At 51.1% G+C, this 26,735-nt stretch overlaps 3 protein-coding genes across 4 annotated transcripts; 2 read left to right on the top strand and 1 right to left on the bottom strand.

The window, feature by feature from the left end:
- Window positions 1–547: 547 nt before the first annotated feature.
- Window positions 548–15,417, bottom strand: leng8 (leukocyte receptor cluster (LRC) member 8). Its single transcript, XM_066712735.1, has 16 exons — window positions 14,748–15,417; window positions 13,366–13,489; window positions 12,725–12,883; window positions 12,570–12,635; window positions 9,780–10,380; window positions 9,479–9,602; window positions 9,289–9,391; window positions 8,959–9,026; window positions 8,531–8,806; window positions 8,277–8,441; window positions 7,801–8,128; window positions 7,606–7,707; window positions 6,983–7,051; window positions 6,466–6,595; window positions 5,529–5,736; window positions 548–5,429 (listed from the first exon to the last, which is right to left on the bottom strand). Exons 1-16 carry the CDS (start codon window positions 14,786–14,788, stop codon window positions 5,264–5,266), a joined length of 2,730 nt encoding a protein of 909 aa, XP_066568832.1. The 5' UTR covers window positions 14,789–15,417; the 3' UTR covers window positions 548–5,263.
- Window positions 15,418–19,122: 3,705 nt separating this feature from the next.
- cdc42ep5 (CDC42 effector protein (Rho GTPase binding) 5) lies at window positions 19,123–21,669 on the top strand. 2 transcript variants are annotated; one of them, XM_066712749.1, is made up of 2 exons: window positions 19,123–19,317; window positions 19,771–21,669. In XM_066712749.1, coding segments are annotated over exons 1-2 (1,005 nt in total). In that variant the 5' UTR covers window positions 19,123–19,316; the 3' UTR covers window positions 20,775–21,669. The 2 variants fall into 2 exon arrangements, with proteins under 2 accessions (XP_066568846.1, XP_066568855.1); XM_066712758.1 differs by having other exon boundaries at window positions 19,317–19,448.
- Window positions 21,670–23,267: 1,598 nt separating this feature from the next.
- Window positions 23,268–26,223, top strand: ube2s (ubiquitin-conjugating enzyme E2S). Its single transcript, XM_066712721.1, has 4 exons — window positions 23,268–23,782; window positions 24,337–24,484; window positions 24,589–24,779; window positions 24,887–26,223. Exons 1-4 carry the CDS (start codon window positions 23,780–23,782, stop codon window positions 25,271–25,273), a joined length of 729 nt encoding a protein of 242 aa, XP_066568818.1. The 5' UTR covers window positions 23,268–23,779; the 3' UTR covers window positions 25,274–26,223.
- The last annotated feature ends 512 nt before the right edge of the window (window positions 26,224–26,735 follow it).

The raw sequence follows: 26,735 nt of genomic DNA, 5'->3' as shown, positions 1-26,735 counted from the left end.
AACAAGCTCTGCCGTCTGTGTGTCCGTGCCTGAACCGCCAGTCCCTCCTACTCCTCGGTTGTTCACGTCACAGCTGCCACTGGTGGTGAAATGCTGGTGCACGCCCCCAGCACACGGGAGACTCGGGGCCCGTTCGCGTACAACTATATTAGACTAGTCTTAACTATTAGACTGGTCTTAATTTGACAGCTAGACTAGTCTAATGTTAGTCAGTGGCATACAAATTAAGCTAAGCCACATATTAACTAGCTCCTTTCCCAGTAATTTGAATAACGTTGGGTTAACAGCTACTCGTCCTGCATGACAACAGCCAACTGTTCACACAGCAAATATAAGCAGACTGAGCTGCCCAGTTTGAGCTGGAGGTCGATGTCAAAGAGCACATTGACTGTTCTTTCAAGATAAATACGGGTTTCTAGATATTTATGATCATTCTGTAGTAGTCCCAGCAGCAACGGATTTTGGTTGCAGATTCCAGTCACAAAGAACGTCAGACACCGATACACGAACCGTGACCATCACACTAAAAAACTCCCAGAGGCTTCAGAAAGTTTCATATTCCTGTAAAGTTTATTGAATCTTGTTTATCAAAAGAAAGAAAAAAAAAAGTCATATTTACAAACCTTCTTATATACAAAACAGGAGTATCAACAGTGGATTCCATGGCAGTACATTGTTACTGTACAAATACAACCATCAGTATAGTCAGAGCACGAGAGCGAGAGAGAGGGTAGCGAGTATCACAGCTGCAAGAGAAACACATTATTAATTCAGAGACAGTTCATTAAAACCCCTAAATCCATTGAGACAGAGGGAGGGGGGGATAAAGCAGCACAGGAGACTGAACACTGAGCAACACGTCTGGACCCTGGACTGAGAGAGAGGAGGAGGAGGAGGAGAGGGGGGTCCAGTACTGTGAGGAAACTGAAAACCCAGAGAAAACAGCATAACAATAACAGGAAGAAAACAAATGAGACAACTCAAAAAGCACCTTGTCAACTGCACAAAAGGGGGGGGGGGGGGGGTATTCAAACCTTTACAAATTTAAACATTTGTACTGTAGAAAGGAGCAGGGGGGATTTGTGACAAAGTTAACTATACAGTGTATTAACTGCACCCCACATACCAATCTGCACCTCACAACCAACACAGCTGGGCTGAACTGGGCTGCACAGCCTTGTACTGGGCTGGGCTACACTGAACAGACGCACTATTAAATTGGACTGCATTATGCATTACACTGCACTATTATAGCACAGTGTGCTGTAGAGACCGACACGAATACTACACTTATACTGCACTGTAGTGTACTGTATTACACTGTGCTGTGTTATGGTGTAACGGTCCACTAATGGCTCTGTCACTTTAAGAATAGTAGTGCCCAGTCCTGTACACACGACCACTACTGAACACTGACCAGTCAAGGGTCCGGTCAGTGTCCACTCCTGCGCACACTGGCCTGTAACCCTGGAGAGCCTCAGCACGGCAGAGCCCAGCCCAGAACAATATAGACAGATACAGAGCAGATCAGTTACAATATAGACCAGTACAAAACTTCAATTCACACTGAGAAATCAAGACTGGGACTGTGTGCAATAATAATAACAAGAACAACCTTTCCAAAATAACAAATTGCATAAAAAAATTAAAAATAAATAGCAAACATTTAGCTAGAACACCACTGGGAACAGGAGTCAGCTGACCCCAAATCCTGCGCCGTGATTGGCCAATTTCTGGGTGCACATTTCCAGACGGGTTTGCTGGGCCTGTTTGGTCCGAGCGCTTGCTGTAGATCTGAGGAAAGTGCAGATTGGGGTCACGGGTGGAGTTAACCAGCAAAGAGATTCAAAATTATCAGCATCTTCATCATCATCATCCCATAAAGGGCTAGGCATTGCACACAGAGCCACAGCAGGGGGGGGGGGGAAAGGGCTCTTCTCTCACTTAAAAAAAAATAACTGAGGAAAATCTTCACTTGTCTCACAACACAGCAAACCATCTCAACACAGAGGAGAGGGAGAGAGTGAGGGAGGGAGGGAGGGAGAGGGTGATGGGATTCTTTAGTAAAGAGTGAAAAAAACAACTATTTCTTAGTAAAGATAGATAGAAATGTAAAACAAAAATAAAAAAGGATAGAGGAGGAGGAGGAGGGGAGGAGAAAGAAAGACCAGCAGGAAAGTACAGACATGCGTCACTCAGACTGTGCTGCAGTTGGTCAACACCCTGGTCTCTCTCAACAGCACAGAAACAGTAGATCTGTCAGGAAGTATTGGAGTGACATCACTGATAAACCAGCAGCAATCACATCACACTCAAACATCATGGCATCATCATTGCATCATCACAAACATCATGATGTCATCACATGCTGGCCATCGCTGCATGCGCGGCTCGGTATCTCTGGGTCTGCCCTCCCGTCGGCCGATGGCTCGCTGAACCAAGACAGGCGGCGTCTCGCTTCCCTCTCTCTCCTCCCCACCTCGCCCTCTCTCTTGTGCATCCCTCTACCCTGAGATGCTTTTAATGCTCCCAGCACGACCCCCTCTCCTCTCCTCTCCTCTCTCCATATCAGTTTCCTTGAGAACTGCTCTCTGAAAGAACAGTGAGTTTTGTAAGAGTGAGAAGGAGAGAGAAGGGGGTGGAGGATAGAGAGAGCAAGAGAGAAATCCATTTGTGTTGTACTGCTTCTCTAGAGACAGGAAAAGAAAGAAAAGGAAGTAGATGAACACCGTCCAGTTCAGCATATTAGACCAGTACAACTGCGGTCACAGTTATAGACCAGTGGAGTGCAGTCCAATACAAACCAGTACAGTCAGTCCAATACAGACCAATGCAGTCTCAGTCACATACAACAGTCCACACCAGTCCAGTCCTGACCCCAGAGCCTGCTCTCCCTGCGTCACATTCCTCTCATTACTGTAATTATAGTAATCCCAATTATAATTACTGACCAATTCATTAATTGCCATTTTGTCCAAATGGTCAGAAGGTGAAGAAAGATAATTAACACTAAAGTTTTAACAAGTTTAAATGCACACGAGAGAGAAAGTGAAAAAAAAGGAGACAGTGGCAGAGAGAAACCAAGGAAAAGAAATACAAAGAAAGAGGGGAGAGTGTGTGCACGCTTACACAGGGGGGGCTGAGCACAGCTGTCACCCAGGGAGGACAAGCTCTAGGGTGAGGACGCCTCAATGGAGACCCTTGACCTCTGACCCCTCTGCCCTCCCCTCCACACACACACACACACAGGACAACCACGCCACAGCAGCAGCCACACCGGAGAGACCACAGCCTAGTTACTAGCCTCTCTCCATTCATCTGCCTCATCTCCCCATCGATTCCTCTCTGCATTCATCCTCCATCTCTCAATCTTCATTCACTTCCCCCCCCACACACACACTCACTCACACACACACACTCTCTCACTCACTCTCTCACAATGACGGTGAATGGGCTGTCAACACCCAGCTGTTTTTCTTGCAACACGAATAAAAACAATTATTTCCAGGAGGCAGGAGGGCTGTGACTGACTGGCTGTGTTACTGTGATAACCAGAGAGGGGGGGGGGGGGATTTATTAGGTAAATCTTCACTTCTTTCCAGCCAGCACCCCCATCACCATCCAACCCATCCCCAAAAGTGTCCATTTTCCTTACCAGCCTTCCAGTTGGTACGGCGAGGCGCCATCATGGTTGGGTGTGGCGAGGTATTGAGAGCATGATACAAACCACTCTGGTTGAGAATGGAGGTTGGCCGCCATCTTGGGTGTGGTGACTTAATTCATTTACTTTTTTTTACCTGCTGGACACTCGTGGACTTGGTATGGAGAAGCTTGGCAGGCATGTTGGGTGAGGCAAACAGGACACCTCCCACCTCTCTGCCTGTGGTGGAGTGGTTGCTTGGTACTTCTGGCCGTGGAGGAAGCTGGGCTGGGCAGCCATTTTGGGTGTGGCATTAAGCTGGGCCACAGCAATCTCCACGAACCCACAGTCAAGGCCTGGTAGCTATTTTGACCATAGCAAAGCTACGATCTTCCCCTCTTCCTGCCACCTGACGAAGACGAGTGGCGATGCTGGGGGTGGCGCAGGCTCTCCTCGGGTGTTGGTCAGTGGCCGTCTTGGGTGCGGAACAAACTGCCAGCCACAAAACAAAAAAATCTTCTGCAAAAAAGGTGGTGGCCATCTTGGGTGTGTCAAAGCTGTCGACACAAAGACCAGCAACCCATCTTGCTCCTACACTCGCTCCCTCCCCCCTCCCTCCCTCCCCACAGTCAAATCCAGTCTGCAATCTTGGTTGTGGCAAAGCTGTAAGAGAAGACTCTCCCGCTCTCCCCCCCGGTGAAGCGTGGCTGCCGTCTTGGGCTTGGCGAAGCTGCGGCAGATACAAACCAGACCAGAGGCCATCTTGAGTGTGGCAAAAGCAAAACCTGAGTCTTTTGCAGGGGAAGCCTTGGCAGCGATGGCAATCTTGGGTGAGGCAAGGACCGGAGAGCCGTTCATTTGCAGTGTGGCGGATTTTCATTTTGTTTCGTTTTTCCCTTTTTTTTTTTTTTATATAAATTTGTACTTTTCCGATTCCCCCTTTTGAGGCAGCTGCAAGTTTAGAGAAAATATACAATTAATAGACAGACACAGGAAACCCATCGAGAGCGAGAGAGAGAGAGAGAGAGAGAGAGAGAGAGAGAGAGAGAGAGAGAGAGAGAGAGACGGCACAGCGACACTCCAGCAGCTGGACCCTGACCTCTGCCTCAAGTTACACACCACCTTCCCTGTCCGGCTGAGTTATTACTATCTGATACATGTCTGCATGGAGAGACAGAGGCCCTACAGAGAGTGTGGGTGTGGGTGTGTGGGTGTGTAGAGGGAAAGTATTACACTGGTGTGTGTAAAGGGACATTATTACACTGGTGTGCGAGTGTGTTTTGTGACAGGCAGTGCTACAGTGTACTATAGTGTGTGTACACACAGGGAGACAGTACTGTAGTGTACTCTAGTGTGTGTGTTTGTAGAGGGACAGACACACTGTACTGACTGACATCCAGTTACAGGGGTGGGAGTGTGAGGGTCAGTCTCTGTGATAAATCCTCCTAATCTGTCTGACTCTCTCTCCCCATCCCCCAACTCTAAAAATCTCTTTAAAACACTGACTGACAACAGCTCCCTCCCTCTCCCTGTCTGTGCAAACACTCTCACTCTCCCTCTTTCATCCCTTCTTCATCCCTCTCCCCAAAACAAGTTTCTCTTTTGGCAGCATCGGACCCCCCCTCAGGAGGCCATGCTCATGGTGACGGCGCTGGTCTTGCAGTCGATGCGGCTTGTGTCGCCAGGCAGCAGAGAGATGGACAGTGAGGACAGGTAGGATACACAGTCCAGGGCGGAGGGGAACGCCAGGAGGGACTGGACATACGACACCGGGACAGAGGGACGATACCTGAGAGAGGGGGAGAGAGTGTTAATGCACAGTCGGTCAGCGCGTCAGTGTTCACGCACTGCAGTGTTCAGTGGGTGTGTCAGTCGGTCCCTCTCTCACGATTTGATGATGGCCCGGAGGGCGAGGCGTCTCTCTCTGTCCAGGAACTTGTCCAGCAGCCGGGCGGCCATGCGCGGGGAACGCTCGTACAGCGCAAACAGGCGCCGGTAGTTACCGAGCGCCCAGGCCGCCCGCACACTCAGGGCGTGGCTCACACACTCATCACCACGGAGACCGGGCGGCAGAAAGGCCAGCTCTGTGGTCAGATCTGAGAGAGGAGAGATGCGCTGTCAATATACTCACTAAAGAGGCGCACACACACACACAGAGGCACGTGCACACACACAGAGGCGCGCACACAGACACAGCTCCCTCACACAGAGGCGCACACACACGCGCACACACACAGAGGTGCACACACACACACAGAGGCGCGCGCACACACACACACACAGGCACACAGAGGCGCGCACACACACACACAGAGGCGCGCACACACACACACAGAGGCGCGCGCGCACAGACAGGCGCGCACACACACACACACACGAGGCGCGCGCGCACGCACACACGAGGCGCGCGCGCACGCACACACACGAGGCGCGCGCGCACGCACACACACGAGGCGCGCGCGCACGCACACACACACACACACAGAGGCGCGCACACAGACAGGCACACACACACACACACACACACACACACACACACACACAGAGGCGCGCGCGCGCACGCACACACACACACACACACACACAGAGAGGCGCGCGCGCGCACACACACACACACACACACACACACACACACACACACACACACACACAGAGGCGCGCGCGCGCGCACACACACACACACACAGAGGCGCGCGCGCGCGCACGCACACACACACACAGAGGCGCGCGCGCGCACACACACACACAGAGGCGCGCGCACACACACACACAGAGGCGCGCGCACACACACACACACACACACACACAGAAGCGCGCACACATACCTCCCGAGTTCTTGGTGAAGATGTAGTAGAGCAGTCTGTACGCGGTGAACTCCCCCACGTTGCCGGAGGGGCAGTCTCTGTACAGAGCCTTGAGCTGGGTCTGGCACTGGTTGAACTCCTCATGGTCACCCTGATCAATCACAGCCACTCATCAATCAGTAATCAATCAATAACCAGTCAATTCAGTCCTAATACACAGACACTGGTTACATTTGGCACCTGTTGAACCGATAAACAATCGGTAACCAAATCAAAAACATCAATAACTAAGCAGAAACCCATACACAATCTGAAATCAATAATGAATGAATAAGTCATTACCAAAAATTAACCTAAATTATAATCAATCACTAAATCAACTGTGCTGATACACAACAGATCAATACTTAATAGAAACTAGTAAGCAAAAACCAATCAGTATTCAATAGCATATCAATAGCCATTCCATTCATCAATACAGTCCTTAGACAGATGAAAACTCCTGATCTTTAACCCATCAATCACTGCGGAGGGATACCTTCTCCAGGGCGATGCGAGCGTGGGTCTCATACACCTCCACCGTGAAGTCAGTGCGTACGCCCTGGACCTGAGGGACAGAGGAGAGAGTCAGGCACGCACACACACACACACAAACACACAACCTGGGGGACAGAGGACAGAGTCATACACACACACACACACACTTCCTCCTCCACTGCAGTAAATATAGCCATATTGGGGAAATATTCTTTAATACATTAATAAATATTATAACATCTTTTTCAGAATTGATAAGTGAAAAATAGGTATCCTCCTGGGGGAGGGACACATAGCTCCCCGGCCACCCAATATGTAGCCGCTGTCACAGCCTGAGGGGCTCACTGTGAAAACATACACGAGCACAGGCTGTAAACTTGTTAGTTATAAATATATTAAATGTACATGTATATTAAGATTTTATTTATAAATGATATTGTACTACTTTTTTTCTTTACTGTAATATATTTTATTAAAAACACTGACATTTTTTCAATGCATGTATGTAATATGAACTGCTTTGGCAACACTGCAGACCTGTTTGTCATGCCAATAAAGCACCCTTGAATTGAATTGAGAGAGAGAGAGCCATACACAAACACACAGAACGACAGAGACACCCACAGTGAGGTCCTGTCTGATGGACTTGAGCTGCTCGCAGGCGTAGGGGTAATCCTCATTGGTCTTCCAGTGTGCCTTCACTGCCTGCAGAGACCTGCGCAACACCTGAGAGAGACAAGACGTCACCGACTGGCCCACACTGCGACACCCCAACACTGGGCCACACTGCGACACCCCAACACTGGGCCACACACACACCTGTACTGGCCGGACCGTAGCCGGGTCGGGAGCACAGGTGAGCCTCAGGTAGCTCTTGGACACTTCCTGGCAGGTGCCCACGATGGTGCTGTCCTCCCAGCTGCCACCTGCCCCCTCAGTACCCCCGGTGCCGCCCCCCACCAGGCTGAGGACGAGGGGCTCCGTGCGCAACCGCCTGGCAGCGCCGCCCGCCCCCGCCGCGCCCGTGTTGAAGCGTGCAGCGCGGCTCAGCCGCTTGGCCTCCCGGTGCGGGTCATCGAAGTCCAGCACCGCCGCCCCGCCCTTCCTGCGCTTCTGGGGTGCCGAGGAGGAGTCGTCCACCCCGCCCCTGGAGGGAGAGAGGGAGAAATGCATATGTAAAATGTGAGAATGAGATTCCCATAGTGACTGTTCTTGTCTGAGAGAGAAAAGCACAGGCCGGCTAGGGGGACAGACAGGCGCACAGGACGGCTGGGAGCCGGCGGGACGGCCCTTACCTGCGCCCTCTGTTGGCTCTTCCTCCCCTGCCCCGGCCTCTCTCTCCTCCTCCTCCTCCTCTCCCTCGCTCTCCTCCTCTTCCTCTGCCTCCCTTCTGGTTCCTACGAGACAGCTGGGGTCGAAGGTCACTGGACACACTGCTGTCCGACAGAGAGCCGGAGTCACTGAGGCGATAGAAACAGGGAGTTAAACACGGACACGGCTGCAGCGGACAAGCCCCACCCCTACCCCCCCCGCACGCTGTGCTGCTCACCTGCGCCTGTGTCGGCCCCCCCGGTCTCGGTGGCGCTGGCTGTTGCCATGGTGATGGGGGGAGCGGGAGGGCGAGCGCGAGGAGGAGGAGGAGGAGGAAGAGGAGGGGCTGCGGTGGCTGGAGAAGACGTTCCTATAGTGACCCAGTCTGGCAGCTGCCCCTCCGCCACGGCCACGCCCAACTCCGGCGGTCACGCCCCCTGCACTGCCGCCTCGGCCAATGGGATCAGAGCCCCTCTGAGACACCGCCTCCCACCTGGAGGGCTTTGCCTTCAGACTGAGAGAGAGAGAGAGAGAGAGAGAGAGAGAGAGAGAGAGAGAGAGAGAGAGAGAGAGAGAGAGGGAGGGAGGGAGGGAGGGAGGGAGAGGGATTAATATAGACGCGCTGGGCACTACAGCACAGGAAGAGGAAAGCGTGCCGGGACTCACTCGGGCAGGGGCTCTCTGCTCCAGTCTATGGTGTAGGCTGTGCCATCCTGTAGTCTACCCTGCAGCACCTGAAACACAGTCCACATCAATTTACCATCCAGGATGTAGGACCTCACTTACTGTACTTGCCTGTGTAAATTGTAAATTGGAACTTGTAAAATGTATTATATTTTGAATTGCTATGTTTTATGTAAATTGAATTTGTAATGATTGATGCCTTTACTTAACTGTATTTTTGCACTTTGTTTTGGATAAGGGCGTCTGCCAAGAAATAATAATAATAATAATACAGTCCATGCCATAGAGCGCGGCACAGCAGGCAGCACTGACCTCCTTGAGCACTTTCTCGGTGCGGTCCTTGTCCTCCTCCGACTCGCAGGCAGTGAAGCAGCGCTGCACATACTCCTTCATGGCCTGGGGCCAGTCCTGAGAGCTGGGCAGAGGGGAAGGAAGAGCTTGATTAGAGTGGGCACTACAGTCCGAGACCGAGGACACAACCGGCGAGTCCCCCAATTCTCACCGGGTCTGAGACGTCACCGAGGCGTTAGCCAATCCACCACCCTGCTCAGTCGAGAAGTTCTGATTGGTCACAACGTAGGGGCGCTTCTGAATGTTGAACTTCACTGCACCGCCACCCGGGGCCTCTGAGAGTGGCCAGGAAAAACAGTCAGAGACACAGACACACTCCAACACGGCACCTACACACACACGCACAGACTGACATGGCACATACATAGACACAGACGCACACTCCAATACGGCGCCTATACGCACACAGACCGACATAACACCTACACGCACACGCACACACTCCTACTTACGTTTCATGCGGTGCCATAACTGCTGCCCTCCCTTGTTGCCCCCCAGCTTCTTACTGCCCCCCTCGGCTGCCCCTCCAGGATCAGCCCCTGCGTACTGTCCACCGGAGTTCACCTGTGGGCCCTGGTACCCACCCTGATACCCCCCCCCCGGGCTGTAAGCAGGGCGACCGGACTGCTGGTGCAGGTGGTGCTGGTGGTTGGGCGAAGGGGGTGGGGGGGGCTGGGGCTGAGGAGGGGGAGGGCCATGGCAGTTCTGGGGATGGTACCCCCGGGCCTGGGCCAAGTGGGGGGGCATGATGTTATTTACCCCCTCATTGCCCTGGTAGCCCATGCTGAGGTAGGAGGAAGGGGACTGGGAGGGAGGGGGGGGGTACTGGGGCAGGTGGGGGTGGGGGTGAGGCGGGGGGGGCAGGGGGGGCGGGTCGTTAGAGGAGGGGCTCTGTGAGGGGGGCTGGGGGCAGGAGGAGGAGGAGGGAGAGGGTGGTGGTGGTGCCGGGACAGAGGAGGATGAGGGAGAGGGGGGGGGAGCGGGGGCCGAGGAGGAGGAGGAGGGAGCGGAGGAGGAGGAAGAGGGATCGTCCAGAGAAGGGAGAGAGGAAGGCTGCGGGGGGGGGGGGGGAGGGAAAGAGAGAGAGGGGGGGTTAATACAGTGCCACTGACATTGTCCACTGTGGAAACACGACAGAGACAGAGACAGAGACAGATTTATTTTGAAGAGGAGGCATTCCACAACCTCCAGACTGAAACGAGTCACTACCAGACCCTGGGCTCGGTGTCTACATTGTCAACAACAGGACCAGGGGGGACTCTGGGGAACAGTGTAGTTGACTGTGCCAAAACAGACATGGACCCTGACAATATAAATGCCTTCATAGTAAAGCAACAAACGCCCCTTTCTGACCACAATCAAATAGTCCTCCATTTAAAACAATCAACACACAAACAAGAACCACAACCCCCAACAAAGAATGTAACTCAAACCCTCATACATGTGAACAGAGGCTAGCACAGAGGAATTCAAGAAACAGGTGAGCAGCCCAGAGACTGAAGACATGCTCAACTATTTTCAGTCCACAGAATGAGCAATAAAATGGGAATACACCTGGCAGGAAAACAAATTATGCCATTTTCGAAATATTAACCAATAGAAATAAGCCTAAGCCTCAAATAAACAAAAATAGAGATGCCAACAAACGAGAAACTGTGGTTTGATGATAAGCAGATCGCCGTCAGAAAAGAGCTCAGACAGCCGCCAGCCAGGAGCTGCGGCGCGGCTACTGCCAGGCTGCACCACACTGCACAACAAACAGCACGACTAAATGTCCCAGAAATGACCAGACATCAGAAACGATAGATCAGAACTCAAATAACACATTTGGCAATCCACAACAACACAATCTGGAAAAAATACTTCTGGAATCTGGAAATGTAAACCATCCAGCTGATGAAACTCTAAATTCTGATCAGGCCAGAATCACCCAAAATGTTATCGATTTAGAAAAAAGTTTTTAAAAATATCAAAACCCACCGGATGCCCCAATTACCCGGCAGGAACCGATCAATCGGATCCGCAAACTACAGCCCAGGAGAGCCAGCGGGTCGACAGCGCCAGCCCTGAGATGCTGAAAAACAGCAGCCCTGAGCAGCAGGAGGCGCTGTGCAAAATACTGAACCTGCTGCTGAGAGCCGGTGCTACTCTGAGGTCTGGAGTCAAGCACTGATCTCCACGGTTCATAAGAGTGGAGACAAATACGACCCCAACATCTGTGAGAGCAGCAGCCTGGGGAAGGAGTTCTGCAGCATCATCAACGCCCGGACACTGGCCTTCCTCTCCACAGTGTCAGAGTCAGAGTCATACGGGCTTCCTCACAAAACACCACACCACTGACCATATCTACACCCCACACAGCCTCATAAATAAATACACCCAAAACACCACACCACTGACCATATCTACACCCCACACAGCCTCATAAATAAATACACCCAAAACACCACACCACTGACCATATCTACATCCCACAGCCTCATAAATAAATACAACCAAAACACCACACCACTGACCATATCTACACCCCACACAGCCTCATAAATAAATACACCCAAAACACCACACCACTGACCATATCTACACCCTACACACCCTTATAAAGGTTTATTCCTTAGAACCCTTCATAGTGGCGTCAGGGATGAAGTCTATGACCTCATCCAGTCGATGTACACAGAATCAGTGCGCAGTGAAGACTGGAGACCAGAGATCAGAGTCCTTCACAGCGGAGTGAGGCAGGGCTGTAGTCTGAGCACAACACTGCTCCACATCTACATCAGTGAGCTGCCATAGTGTCGAGGGGTCTGACGGCACGGCCTCACTCTGCTCTATAGAGGACCTGGTGCCTGCTGGAGCAGCACAGTCAGACCTGTATCCTGGCAGGCAATCTGGACCAGAGTCCTGGTTTTCCAGTAAAAAGCCAGATCTCAGGGACACAGGTACTGCATCCCCCTGGACAACAGTCCCCTGGAGCTCCAGCTCCAGCTACCTGGTCCTGAGCCTCAGCGCGTCAGGGAGCTGCACCTTTTTTTGTGTTTTATAATTTTTTCCTAAAAGCTTTGGCAACACCAGAGCGTCATGCCAATAAAGCTTATTTGAATTTGAAAGAGAGAGAGAGAGAGCAAGAGAGAAACACAGAGGAAGACACAGGAGAGAGAGAGAGAGAGAGAGAGAGAGACAGATGGGCTGAGAGGACACAGAGAGAAGTGGAGGATACAGCATTAACTAAGAGAGAGAGTTACCTGCCCAGTGGGGGTCTGGTAAGCTCCTGGAACAGCGTACTGCCCCTGGGGATAGCCCCCCCCATACTACAAAGAGAAAGAGAGAACATAAGATACGAGTTTCACAGACGGTGCCTCGGCTGCGAGGGAGGTGGGCGAGGCGGCGGTATACACACCGGGCCCATGCTGTAGTAGTAGTTGTTATAGGGGTAGCTGTATCCACTGTACTGCTGCTGGCTCTGCTGGTACCACTGGTAGTACTGCTGCTGCTGCTGCTGCTGCTGCTGCTGCTGCAGAGCTGCGGCATCGCTGAGCTGTGCCTGGTACTGCGCTGCCTGAAACAAAACCACGATGCACAGCACCACGTCAACACTCAGTGTCTGTCCCTCCCTGCCCGTGTCCGTCTCTCTGCGCATCTTTCTCTCGCTCTCCCCCACTCCCTGCCCACGTCCGTCTCTCTGCGCGTCCGTCTCTCTCTCACTCCCTGCCCGTCTCTCTGCGCGTCCGTCTCTCTCTCACTCCCTGCCCATGTCTCTCTGCGCGTCCGTCTCTCTCTCACTCCCTGCCCGTGTCTCTCTGTGCGTCCGTCTCACTCCCACTCCCTGCCCGTGTCCGTCTGTGCATCTGTCAGTGCGTTTCCCTCTGTACGAGTGTGTGTGTGAGAGAGCGGCAGAGTGAATGTGTTTCATATGTAATAAAATGTCTGTGGGCTTTAGTTCATACTATGCCGCTTGGTGATTCATTAATCCTCAGCCGGGCCGCAGTGGCAATAGTTCAGCTGTTCCACTGGTTGGCACCCCTGTGCCGGGCCACTGACCTGTGCTGCGCCGTGATTGGCCTGCGTGCCCTTGGTCCCGCCCAGGCTCTTGTTGATCGACGCCAGGGCCTGTCTGGCCTTTTCCCACTCTGGGTTCTCATGGACTGGAGCATCAGAGAACTGCCTGAGAGACGGAGGGGAGAGGGGTTACTGGACTGGACACTACAGCACGCTGACCCACTGGACACTACAGCACATTAACACTGACTGACTGACTGGACACTACAGTACATGAACACTGACTGGACACTACAGCACGCTGACCCACTGGACACTACAGTATATTAACACTGACTGACTGACTGGACACTACAGCACATTAACACTGACTGACTGACTGGACACTACAGCACATTAACATTGACTGACTGACTGGACACTACAGCACATTAACACTGACTGACTGGACACTACAGCACATTAACACTAACTGACTGACTGGACACTACAGCACATTGACACTAACTGACTGACTGGACACTACAGCACATTGACACTGACTGACTGACTGGACACTACAGCACATTGACACTGACTGACTGACTGGACACTACAGCACATTAACACTGACTGGACACTACAGCACATTAACACTGACTGACTGACTGGACACTACAGCACATTAACACTGACTGACTGACTGGACACTACAGCACATTAACACTAACTGACTGACTGGACACTACAGCACATTGACACTGACTGACTGGACACTACAGCACATTAACACTGACTGACTGGACACTACAGCACATTAACACTGACTGACTGACTGGACACTACAGCACATTAACACTGACTGACTGACTGGACACTACAGTACATTAACACTGACTGACTGGACACTACAGCACATTAACACTGACTGACTGGACACTACAGCACATTAACACTGACTGACTGGACACTACAGTACATTAACACTGACTGACTGGACACTACAGCACATTAACACTGACTGACTGGACACTACAGCACATTAACACTGACTGGACACTACAGTACATTAACACTGACTGACTGACTGGACACTACAGTACATTAACACTGACTGACTGGACACTACAGCACATTAACACTGACTGACTGGACACTACAGCACATTAACACTGACTGACTGGACACTACAGTACATTAACACTGACTGACTGGACACTACAGTACATTAACACTGACTGACTGGACACTACAGTACATTAACACTGACTGACTGGACACTACAGTACATTAACACTGACTGACTGGACACTACAGTACATTAACACTGACTGACTGGACACTACAGTACATTAACACTGACTGACTGACTGGACACTACAGTACATTAACACTGACTGACTGGACACTACGGACACTCTCTAGGTTGATGTTTGCATTCTTACCAGTTGGCCGTTTGGTTTGGTTGAGTCGAGTTTGCCGCCATTTTAACTCCAGACGCGACCGACTCTCTCTCCTCTCCTCTGCTTTCTCTCTCCTCTCTGTGTCTCTCGGCGTCTGAAGCTGCGGGTCAACACAGTAACAGCAGAGTAGCTGCGGACCGGGCCGTCTGTCCCAGATCGACACCTCCGGGCAGTTTTCTCGCACACATTCGCCGGCCTCCCTCCCTATCTCTCTCTGCGTAATACAATCATAAATCAGTAGCAATGGCAATACGTGTGTTGAAACGGCGAAAGGCGCGTCTTACTGTTTATATTGACGAACTCCGGAAGGAACCCAATAAACCTACAAACGAGGAAGATTATGATCGAACAGAAATTAATTTAATTAAACCTCACGACTCGTAACAACTCGCCAGGCAGAAACTTGGAATCAAAATGGCCGCCTGTTCTGGAATCGACGGCCTCCATCCGATAGATTCTTATTGGACGAAACGGACAGACATACAGACAGGAAGACACCGCCTCCATGATCGAAATCACAGGATCTGATTGGCTTAGAGCTCTGACAATCGCGGAGAAAACCGGACGCGGAGAGGCGAGAGTTCCCATTAGAGCACAGAGCTGTCAATCACGAGGAGCCGTGGACAGCGGAAGCGGTGGGTTATGGGAGTTGCTGTTCTCTTCTGTCTCTGGTCGCTGATTGGTGTAACTGGATTGGGTCTGTCGCGAGAGGAAGATACGTCAGCATCATAACGTGGGCTTGTTTCTCCACGCTGTGACGTGAACACGCACTCTACCTCCAACCTTCTGTCGTAATAGAAAAGCAAGGCAAGCTGGAGCGCTTCAGCCACCTGCAGAGGGCTAACATTGAAGGACCCCAGACAGAGACCGGTCCTGAGACAGTAGAGACTGAGCTGCCGCGGCCTGGGGACAGAGACACACCGGCACCGGCAGACAGGGAGCCCAGAGCAGAGAGAGTGTGGGCAGGGAGTGCAGGGGAGGGGGAGGGGGAGGTCACTTCCTGCTGCGCTGCCCCTGCTCACACTGCCCTCAGGGACGCCCACTGCCTCTGCCTCACAGACCTGACCCCTGACCTCAGCCCACCCAGCAGGGACACAGACTGGCACCCTGTTGGGGGGACACAGACTGGCACCCTGCTGGGGGGGACACAGAGTGTGAGCAGGAGTGTCACAAGGGGGTAGGCATCCCAGGCAATTGCCTGGGCCCCCAAGCTGGGGGGGGGGGCCCAAAGGGGATGGCTCCCCCCCCCGCTCTCACCGGCAAAGGCTCCGTCCGCCCTACCCGCTCTCACGGGAATATGTTACTGTCAGTGAGTGTGAGAGATTGGCGATAAACATCTCTGCCCCTCCACACTGAGAGGCACACAGCCCTGACCTGACTGGACACTACAGCACATTAACACTGACTTACTGGACACTACAACACATTAACACTGACTGGACACTACAGCACATTAACACTGACTGACTGACTGGACACTACAGCACATGAACACTGACTGACTGGACACTACAGCACATTAACATTGACTGACTGGACACTACAGCATATTAACACTAACTAACTGGACACTACAGTTAACTTTATTAGTTACGTATGCCGTCCTCTGCAGTCCATTCCAGTGTCGGTAATTTGGATGACTAATGCTGTAACAAAGTCTCACCACGTGATGGCGATAGAGTCATAGGCACACAACAATATCACTCTTTAAAACTCGGTTCTTCTCTCTCCCCTCTTTCCTGTGTCTATCAAGTTCGGGCTTGAATGGGGTTTGAGCTGTGAGACAGAGCACGTCAATGCTTTGGCAACACTGGTGTAACTTATTGCTAATGCTAATTAAGCATTTGTAATTTAATTGAAAGTTAATGTACTGTGCAGTCTAGCGAGTTAGTGGCAGTATTGTGCGGTACTGACTGCACACTAGACTGTGCGGTGTTGACTGCAGTACTGACTGCACACTAGACTGTGCAGTGTTGACTGTGCGGTGTTGACTGTGCGGTACTGACTGCACATTAGACTGTGCGGTGTCGAGTGTGCGGTGTTGACTGCACACTAGATTGTGTGGTGTTGACTGTGCGGTGTCGAGTGTGCGGTGTTGACTGCACACTAGATTGTGCGTTGTTGACTGTGCGGTGTTGACTGTGCAGTGTTCACTGCACACTAGACTGTGCGGTGTTGACTGTGCGGTGTTGACTGTGTGGTGTTCACTGTGCGGTACTGACTGCACATTAGACTGTGCAGTGTTGACTGTGCGGTGTTGAGTGTGTGGTGTTGACTGTGCGGTACTGACTGTGTGGTGTTGACTGTGCAGTGTTGACTGCACACTAGACTGTGCGGTGTTGACTGTGTGGTGTTTACTGTGCGGTGTTGAGTGTGTGGTGTTGACTGTTCGGTGTTGACTGCACACTAGACTGTGCAGTGTTGACTGCACACTAGACTGTGCGGTGTTGACTGTGTGGTGTTGACTGCACACTAGACTGTGCGGTGTTGACTGGACACTAGACTGTGCGGTGTTGAGTGTGCGGTGTTGACTGCACACTCAGGCGCTTCACTTGCATGGCACAGTTACAGCAGTGTTACCAAAGCAACCCTGTCTCTGTGGTTGGATTTCTAGTCTCTGTCTCTGTGTGTCACTGTGTGTCACTGTGTGTCTGTGTCTCTGTGTCTGTGTCGCTCTGTGTCTCTGTGTGTCTCTTTCTCTGTGTGTCTGTGTGTCTCTGTCTCTGTGTGTCTGTGTCTCTGTGTGTCTCTGTGTGTCTGTGTGTCTGTGTCGCTCTGTGTCTCTGTGTGTCTCTTTCTCTGTGTCTCTGTGTGTCTCTGTGTGTCTCTGTCTCTGTCTCTGTGTGTCTGTGTCTCTGTGCGTCTCTGTGTGTCTGTGTCTCTGTGTGTCTCTGTGTGTCTCTGTGTGTCTGTGTCTGTCTCTGTGTGTCTCTCTCTGTGTCTCTGTGTGTCACTGTGTGTCTGTGTCTCTGTGTGTCACTGTGTGTCTGTGTGTCTGTGTCGCTCTGTGTCTCTGTGTGTCTCTTTCTCTGTGTCTCTGTGTGTCTCTGTGTATCTGTGTGTCTCTGTCTCTGTGTGTCTGTGTCTCTGTGTGTCTCTGTGTGTCTGTGTCTCTGTGTGTCTCTGTGTGTCTGTGTCTGTCTCTGTGTGTCTCTCTCTGTGTCTCTGTGTGTCTCTCTCTGTGTGTCTGCGTCTGTCTCTGTGTGTCTCTCTGTGTCTCTGTGTCTCTGTGTGTCTCTGTGTCTGTGTGTCACTATGTGTCTGTGTCTCTGTGTGTCTGTGTGTCTGTGTGTGTCTGTGTCTCTGTGTGTCTATGTCTGTGTGTGTCTGTGTCTCTGTGTGTCTGTGTGTCTCTGTGTGTCTCTGTGTCAGTGTCTCTGTGTGTCACTGTGTGTCTGTGTCTCTGTGTGTCTGTGTCTCTATGTCTCCGTGTCTCTGTGTGTCTGTGTCTCTGTGTGTCTGTGTGTCACTGTGTCTCTGTGTCTCTGTGTGTCTCTGTGTGTCTGTGTGTCAGTGTCTCTGTGTGTCTGTGTGTCAGTGTCTCTGTGTGTCACTGTCTGTCTGTGTCTCTGTGTGTCTGTGTGTCAGTGTCTCTGTGTGTCTCTGTGTCTGTGTGTCTCTGTGTGTCTGTGTGTCAGTGTCTCTGTGTGTCTGTGTCTCTGTGTGTCTCTGTGTCTGTGTGTCTCTGTGTGTCTCTGTGTCAGTGTCTCTGTGTGTCACTGTGTGTCTGTGTCTCTGTGTCTCTGTGTGTCTATGTCTCTGTGTCTCTGTGTGTCTGTGTCTCTGTGTGTCTGTGTGTCACTGTGTCTCTGTGTGTCTGTGTGTCAGTGTCTCTGTGTGTCTCTGTGTCTGTGTCTCTGTGTGTCTGTGTGTCTCTGTGTGTCACTGTGTGTCTGTGTGTCTTTCTGAGGTCACTATATCCTTTCTCTCTGTCTCACATTCACATACATAAGAACATAAGAAAGTTTACATGTATGAGCAGACATTAAAAATTACATACAATTATTATCACAGTCCGTGTTAATGTGCTCTAGTGTCCAGTCGCAATGTAACTCTCTCTCTCAGTGCAACATCAAAAACTGTTTTGTGTTTTTAGCGCAGTTTGAAGGGGGTAGTGTTTTTTGTGTGATCTATAGCTCTTTTTGTGTCTTTTTAAATTGGTTATAAGGTGTTACAAGTGCAATTCTCAGTGCAACATTATTTTAGCTGCTGAGACTCCAAAGTGAAACGTGTGCGTCTGTATTCTCTTTCCTTTCCCTCTCTCTATCTCTCCCTCCCTCCCTCCCTCTCTCTCTCTCTCTGTCGGGAGTTGTAAACACTCCCTTTGGCCGCGTCATTTCCTCGCCCATCCCTGAGGAAAATAAGTGAGAGACGAGAAAAGGAAAAGAAAACGCGAAAAGAGAAGAGGGGAGCGAAAAAGACCGACACAACTGCGGGAAAAAGAGAAGAAAGAAGACCAGAGAGAGAGGAAGACTGAGCGGAGGAGTGGGGCAGCCGTATGCAAGAGCGCAGCCAGAGAGAGAGAGGGATAAGCGCACGGAGGAGAAGAAAAGTACGATTCTTTCTAAATCTTTCGTTTTTCTTTCACGGCGACTCTTCCCATCTGCTCTGTATGGTTTCCCTGCTGGACTGGTGGCGGTGTGTGTTGTGCTGTGCTGTAGTGTGTGTACAGTGTGCGCAGAGGTAACACTTTTCTTAAGTTGCGTAAGAACAGAGGGACGCGTGTTTATACTTGTGTTACTACATCCACTGTTGCTACTACTGCTATTATTAACCCTGCCTTGTTAGAAAACTGCTGCGCTGCGATTTAAACTACTAGTAATCATACTTTACATTGTAATGTTTTATTATTATTATTATTAATAATAATAATAATAATAATAATAATAATAATAATAATAATAACTTTACTGCTGCAAAGTGCAGTTTTACTGAATTATATCGTACTGTTGTGCCCTGGACCAATTCGCTGTAACTCTGTACCCACTGATTCATTCTCTCTCAGTGCCCCTGCACAAGTCCTCCCGCCCCCCTCGCCTGGACCCCACGATGATCTCGGCACCGCTGGGAGACTTCCGCCACACCATGCACGTGGGCCGTGGGGGGGACGCCTTCGGGGACACGTCCTTCCTGTCCAGCCACGGCCCTGCCTCTTCCTGCTCCTCCTCCTCTTCCTGCTCCTCCTCTTCCACCAGCTCATCCCCAGCTGCCCCGCCCGAGCCGCCCCCGCCCAGCACGGCGGACAGGACCCCCTCCTCCCCCTCCGGCCTGGACCCTGGGACCCCCGCCGGCACAGGCGCTCTGAGCCCCGCGCTGAGGCACTCCGAGAGCTCCACCTCCTCCCTCTCGCTCTGCCTCGACCTGGATCTGGACCTGGGGCTGGACTCCATCTTGGGGGAGGTGCTGGGAGTGATGGACGGGCTGGGGCTGGATTCTGACTGGGGCCTGGCCAAACAGGGGGAGGCAGAGCAGGCCAGTAAGGTGGAGGAGGGAGGGAGGGAGGGGTTCGGCGCTGGACAGCACGGAGCGGAGGGGCCACAGGGGGAAGCGGAGGGGCCCAAGGGCAAGAGTGCCGGGCCTCGGCCCAAAGTCAGGTTCAGCGACAAGAGGGAGGAGATCATTGGTGTAGGGGAGGGACCAGGACAGGTAGGGGAGGAGTCGGAGAGGGAGGGAGCTGCCAGTAACATTCGCAGCCCCGAGGGTGAGAGGGAGCGAGAGGGGGAGGAAGACACTGAGGGAGAGGAGGAGGAGGAGGAGGGAGGAGGGCTGAAGGGGAGAGAGCTGTGTCCTGACGCCCGTCCCCTCGCCGCCCCCAGGAACCCGAGCCCCGCCTCCTCAGTCAGCTCGGAGTACGAGGGGGTCTCTGTATTGGACAGGAGGGCCGGGAGGGGGCGGGACCAAGAGGGAAGAGCAGACCAATCCGAGTCGGATTCTGAGGAGGAGGACGGGGTCGGGCCTGGGCAGGGCTACACCTTCGAGGAAGAGTTTGACGACGAGATCGGCCTGTAGGACGCAGAGGAGCAGCCTGGAGACTGACTGACTGACTGACACAGTGACTGCCAGACTGACCGACCGATTGACACTAATTATAACTGGAGTCGTTAACCTTCACAGATCGGTGGATGGGGGGGGACATCAGCAGCTTCTTCAGTTGCTATGGTGACTAATTGACCCATTCCATATAAACCTGTGTATCTGTCTCTCTCCTCTCTCTCTCCTCCCATTCTCTCCCTCCCACCTCCCTCTCTCTGACTTTCTATTCTGTTTTCAGTGGTTATGCCCTATGAACTGTACCAATCTTCGAGCAATTAATGCTAATTATGTTTAATTGCTTAATTGATTCTGGCCAATTAAGGGAACTTTGGTTCTCAGAGCGGGGAGGTCAGAGGAACACGAGAGAGTGAGTTGGGTTTGTTTCTTAAAGGGAAATGTATTCTATTCTCGTCAGGGAGAGGAGAGGACGGGAGCGGGAGAGAGCATCGATGTGTTTACTATACTGCCTGATCAGTACAAGGAGAGAGGGAGGAGGAGAGGAGGAGAGGAGGAGGGACAGAAGAAGGGATAATGAGAAATGGAAAGAGAGGGAGAATGAGAGATAGTCAGTAGGTGAGAGAGAGACTTCTGTACTATGACTCCCTCTCACTGTGTCTTTTATTTCACACTCTGTACCTCTGTGTGTTTGTGTCTATACACACACACACTCACATATACATTGAAATATTCACACATTGTCTCTTTATATATAAAATGAATTGTATTTATATGTTTTAAGTCCCTAGTTTTATGTATACATGTATATGTGCATTTCCTGGTCTGACTGTCAAATTGTTATTGTTGTTTTTATTATTCTGATAATTATTAATATTTTTATATTCTTTCTGAATAAACTGAGCTTTCTTCTGTTTGTTGTCTGCTGCTGGTCATTTTTGTCTTGTCATTAATGTTGTCTTGTGTCATTCCTATGGCCTGGGTCACAGTGTCTCTGTCTCTCTCTGTATCTATCGTCTCTCTCTCTTTCATACCTGTCTCTGTCTCTGCCTTATTCTTTCTCTGGATCTATGCATCTGTCTCAGTATCCTTCTGCCTCTCTGTCTGTTTGTGTCCATGTCCCTGTTTCAGTGTGTATTTATCTCTATCTGCTGCAACCTGCATTCACAGAGCTCTGTGAATGGAGCCCTGCACTACACCCCCCTCTACTGGGAACAATGTGCGCTGACAGCTGTGTCTCATACACTATGGGTCCCACGTCCCCCGGTGGCCACAGGTGACACTGCACCTCACAGTGGTCATGGATTTAAGATCCAAACCTCAGAAAATAAGATTCCAGTCAGTCAATGTTAATGTACTGTAGTGTCCAGTCAGTCAGTGTTAATGTGCTGTAGTGTTCAGTCAGTCAGTCAGTGTTAATGTACTGTAGTGTCCAGTCAGTCAGTCAGTGTTAATGTGCTGTAGTGTCCAGTCAGTCAGTGTTAATGTGCTGTAGTGTCCAGTCAGTCAGTCAGTGTTAATGTACTGTAGTGTCCAGTCAGTCAGTCAGTGTTAATGTGCTGTAGTGTCCAGTCAGTCAGTGTTAATGTGCTGTAGTGTCCAGTCAGTCAGTCAGTGTTAATGTACTGTAGTGTCCAGTCAGTCAGTCAGTGTTAATGTACTGTAGTGTCCAGTCAGTCACTGATTGTTAATGTGCTGTAGTGTCCAGTCAGACAGTCAGTGTTAATGTGCTGTAGTGTCCAGTCAGTGTTAATGTACTGTAGTGTCCAGTCAGTCAGTGTTAATGTGCTGTAGTGTCCAGTCAGTGTTAATGTACTGTAGTGTCCAGTCAGTCAGTGTTAATGTGCTGTAGTGTCCAGTCAGTCAGTCAGTTGCTAATCTCGGGATCTGCATGAATGTGCACAGAGAGAGCGTGAAATAATAATAATTGTAAGAACAAGACGACACTCAATGTAAGCACCTGCGTCACAACACTGGAATCAGTATGAAGAAAAAGCACATTGTTGGGTGTGATGTAATAGCACATCATGATTGAGATCTCCATAAACAATCTATTACACGTCAAACTGCGCTCTACGTGTATCAGTGACATCACATCCCTCTACGTCATGGGGTCAGGGCAGGCCCGCCTCCTCAGTCCTTCGTTTAAAACGAGCAAAGTAGCCAATCAAAATGCTGTTATTACATCTACATTGGTCCAAAGAAACGTCACTCCCGACTTTCTGCATTCTTATTGGTTGCTCTCCACGTCCGTCTGATTGTTGCCGACCCAGGGAGGCGGGTACAGGCCGGAGAGAAAGGGGGCGGGCAGGTTTTTTTCAAACGCACCAATGGCAGGCCAGCATTTCGCTCGACCGCTGACTCCATTGGGGGCGGCCGTTGCTGGGCTGCGTGACGCCAGGGAGCCCTCGCCAGGTGATTGGTCAAGGCGGTTGCTGGGTGGCGTGACGCACCGCGGTTCCTCATTTGTGATTGGCTCCCGAGGCAGGAATTTCATACCCCTGCTGTCGGTTGTGTGAATGTGTTTCAGTTCCCGAGTGACGGTGGCGAAGGTGTCGGGAAACAGAGACACTATTTTGGACGATTCGTTTCCGTTTTCCGATGTACCGCCATTATTTAATTAAACAAGTGAATATAACGCGTTTGTACGAGCTCAGCAATCGACAGCAACTGGCCATTTGAACGGGCGAGACGGAATTAACGCTCTGCACGATTGAAGCGGCGCGGACGGAGCAGGAGAGCAGGGCAGGGTGAGACGCAGGAGCCGCCACGGTCGTTCTCTGTGGCTCGGGATTGTTGGTTGCATTTTGATGTAACATATTCACGCGTTTGCGTTACAACTTCTACACCGTTGTTTCTCTCTCACTCTCTGGGTAGCGACGCGATTCAAGGCGTCCAGTTTGTCCCCTCCGTGTCGCCGTCGACTTTTTTTTTTAATTATTATTCTTATCAAACAACAACATCGCTTAATATCGCAAGGCTGATTCTGGGAGCAGGACAGCACTGGGAGATTCGCTGCCACGACCATGGTGAGTACAGTTGTAAAACCTGCTGTTGTGTGTGAAACTTCTGTTCGCCAGAGCCGCACATGCATGAAGCATCCGAGCCGATCACGTCGAAGCCGCGCCGGGAACTTGTGTCTCCTGTGCGCGTCGGGGCGCCTGCAGTGCCAGTTCCCCGCTGGACCGTGTGTTGTCGTTTCATTAGTTGTTCGGACATCCAGGCATTAATTCTCAGTAAATAGTTATTTGTAGATGTTATAGATGCATTTCGTTAGTAATTATTAAGGAATTCACATTGAATACATTTTTTTTTTTAAATAGCTACTCTCCAGTATTTTTCCGACAACATATTACGCTATCGTATGTTTACTACAATATGGGCCCCTATTGTAACAGCACTATTCTACTGCACTGTTACTACAGACCCCTATTGTAACCGCACTACTCTACTGCACTGTTACTACAGACCCCTATTGTAACAGCTGTATTCTGCGGTTCTCTGTTGTATTGAATAGTACTTTGATATACTGCAGTGTCCAGTGAGGCAATGCACTGTATTAACACCCCCCCTCCCCCCTCAGAGCTCCAACATGGAGAACCTGCCCCCCCAGGTGCTGAGGCTGCTGTACAGAGAGGTGAGTGCGCTGGCAGCCGACCCCCCTGAGGGCATCAAGATTTATCCCAGCGAGGAGGACATCACAGAGCTGCACACTGCTATCGAGGGGCCAGGTAACCACTCCACACATGCTGCACTAGAGGGGCAGGGGTCTACTCTGCACACACTGCTGTAGAGGGGCAGGGGTCCACTGCTCATTTGACTTTCTCGTCCTCAGAGGGAACCCCGTTTGCAGGGGGAGTCTTCCGGATGCGCTTGGTCCTGGGGAAGGATTTCCCAGCCGCGCCACCCAAGGCCTACTTCCTGACTAAGATCTTCCACCCCAACGTTGGCCACAAAGGGGAGATCTGTGTCAACGTGCTGAAGAGGGACTGGAGACCAGAGCTGGGCCTGCGACATGTGCTGCTGGTGAGTTTGCCGTAGTGTGCAGCGTTCAGTCAGTGTTAACGTGCCATAGTGTCCAGTCAGTTGGTCAGTGTTAATGTGCCATATTAACTTGCTCTCTCGCTCTCCAGACCATTAAGTGTCTACTCATCCATCCCAACCCCGAGTCCGCGCTGAATGAGGAGGCTGGCCGGCTGCTGCTGGAGGACTACAGTGAATACGCCTCCAGGGCTCGGCTGCTCACGGAGATCCATGCGCAGGGGGGCGGGGCCGGGGGCGCGGCCGCGGACCAGGGGGAGGGACCTCAGCCCAAGAAGCACGCGGGCGAGTCGGGCGGGGGGCCGGGGGCCGGGCTGAGGAGGCTGGGGGGCAGCCAGAACGGCGGCCTGGTGAACTCGGGCGTGCTTAACGGCAGCAATGCGGGCTGCGGGGGGGCAGGCAGCGGGGCGACGGGGGCCGGGGCTGCGCTTGGGGGGAAGAAGAAGAACGAAAAGAAACGGGCGCTCAGGAGACTTTAGTGTCACAGGGAGAGGACGGAGGGCAGAGGGCCGCCCTCCTGTAGTCTTTCTCGCACACTCTCTCTCTCTCTCTCTCTCTCTCTCTCTCTCTCTCTCTCTCTCTCTCTCTCTCTACATTAATCTTTTACTGGGAAACTGAAGAGATCAGAAGGCTGACCTCACAACTCCCCCAGCCTTTCTCTTTCCTCCCTGTCACTCACTATCTTTCAGTTTTATACTTTCCTTTTGCTCCATCGCTCTCCTTTCCCCCTCACTGTTTTTCTAGCATCTCTCTCTCTCTCTCTCTCCTCCCTCCTTCCCTCAATCATTCTGTAATATATATATATCTATCAATCAATATAAAGTGTAAAGTTTTGTTTCAAGCTCTGCATTTTTCTTTCTCCTGCCATCTCTCTCTCCCCCTCAGTTACCCATCGAATCAGAGAGCTGTGTGAACTTTAGACATTGAATGTGTGAACTTTACAGGAAGTGTGTGGTCAAATCTAGGTGTACAGTTTAGTGTGTAATACAGGGTGATGGGGTGGGGGGGGGGGACACCGGTTGTGTTTGAATCCAGGAGAGAGAGGGGTGGACTTTATGGAAAACATTGTGTAAAAACAGGTTAAACTTTTTAGAGTACAGTTGTCCTACTGTACAGAGAGAGAGAGAGAGAGAGAGAGAGAGGAGTCAGTGCCGAGGGGGACTAAGGAAGGAGAAGGACGGGGGAGCTGTCGTTTGTTGTGGGGGTTAAAGAAAACGACCACGATCTTGAATTTTGGAATGTCTGTTTTTCACTTTTCTAAGCTATTCTCTTCTCCTTGTCTTTGTCTTCAGTTTGTTTTACTGTTCACTCCGCCCCCAAACTGTACAAAACCCGCAGGTGGATTTTTTTTTTTTGGTCACATATGATAACTTATTTAATTTAATAAAAACAACAAAAAAAAAAAAAACAATAAAAGGTTTGAAAAATATCTGAAACTATTGCAGTGAGTTCATTTTCAAATCTGACCCGTGTGAAAGACCGTGAGCAATGTGGCGCAGGCGTGCGTCTACAGTCCTATTACAAACAGTCATGAAAACATAAGAAAGTGTCCAATTGATAGGAGCCCATTGTGCTCGTTTGGTGTCCATTAATAACTGAGTGATCAAGGATCCTATCCAGTCTGTTTCTGAATGTTCCCAAATTGTCTCTTCAGCCACATCGCTGGGGAGTTTGTTCAGATTGTGACGCCTCTCTGAGTGAAGAAGTGTCTCCTGTTTCCTGTCTTGAATGCCTTGAAGCCCAATTTCCATTTGTGTCCCTGGGTGCGTGTGTCCCTGCTGATCTGGAAAAGCTCCTCTGGTTTGATGTGGTCGATGCCCTTCATGATTTTGAAGACTTGGATCAAGTCCCCACGTAGTCTCCTCTGTTCCAGGGTGAAAAGGTTCAGTTCCTCAGTCTCTCAGTAGGACATTCCCTTCAGACCTGGAATAAGTCTGGTTG

Source organism: Amia ocellicauda, chromosome 1 (assembly GCF_036373705.1).
Source record: "Amia ocellicauda isolate fAmiCal2 chromosome 1, fAmiCal2.hap1, whole genome shotgun sequence".
Taxonomy (NCBI): Eukaryota; Metazoa; Chordata; class Actinopteri; order Amiiformes; family Amiidae; genus Amia; species Amia ocellicauda.
Note: the sequence above shows the minus strand (reverse complement) of the source record. Positions and strands in the feature narration are given on the sequence as shown.

Excerpts from the sequence above, each read along its gene's own strand:
- ube2s (XM_066712721.1), top strand. Across the intron at positions 24,485-24,588 it reads CACTGCTATCGAGGGGCCAG|AGGGAACCCCGTTTGCAGGG; the intron begins GTAACCACTCCA and ends TCTCGTCCTCAG. Across the intron at positions 24,780-24,886 it reads GCCTGCGACATGTGCTGCTG|ACCATTAAGTGTCTACTCAT; the intron begins GTGAGTTTGCCG and ends CTCGCTCTCCAG.
- leng8 (XM_066712735.1), bottom strand. The coding sequence starts at position 14,788 with ATGGCGGCAAACTCGACTCAACCAAACCAAACGGCCAACTG. Across the intron at positions 10,381-12,569 it reads ACCAGACCCCCACTGGGCAG|CCTTCCTCTCTCCCTTCTCT; the intron begins GTAACTCTCTCT and ends CCCCCCCCGCAG. Across the intron at positions 9,392-9,478 it reads TCGGTGACGTCTCAGACCCG|CTCTCAGGACTGGCCCCAGG; the intron begins GTGAGAATTGGG and ends CCCTCTGCCCAG.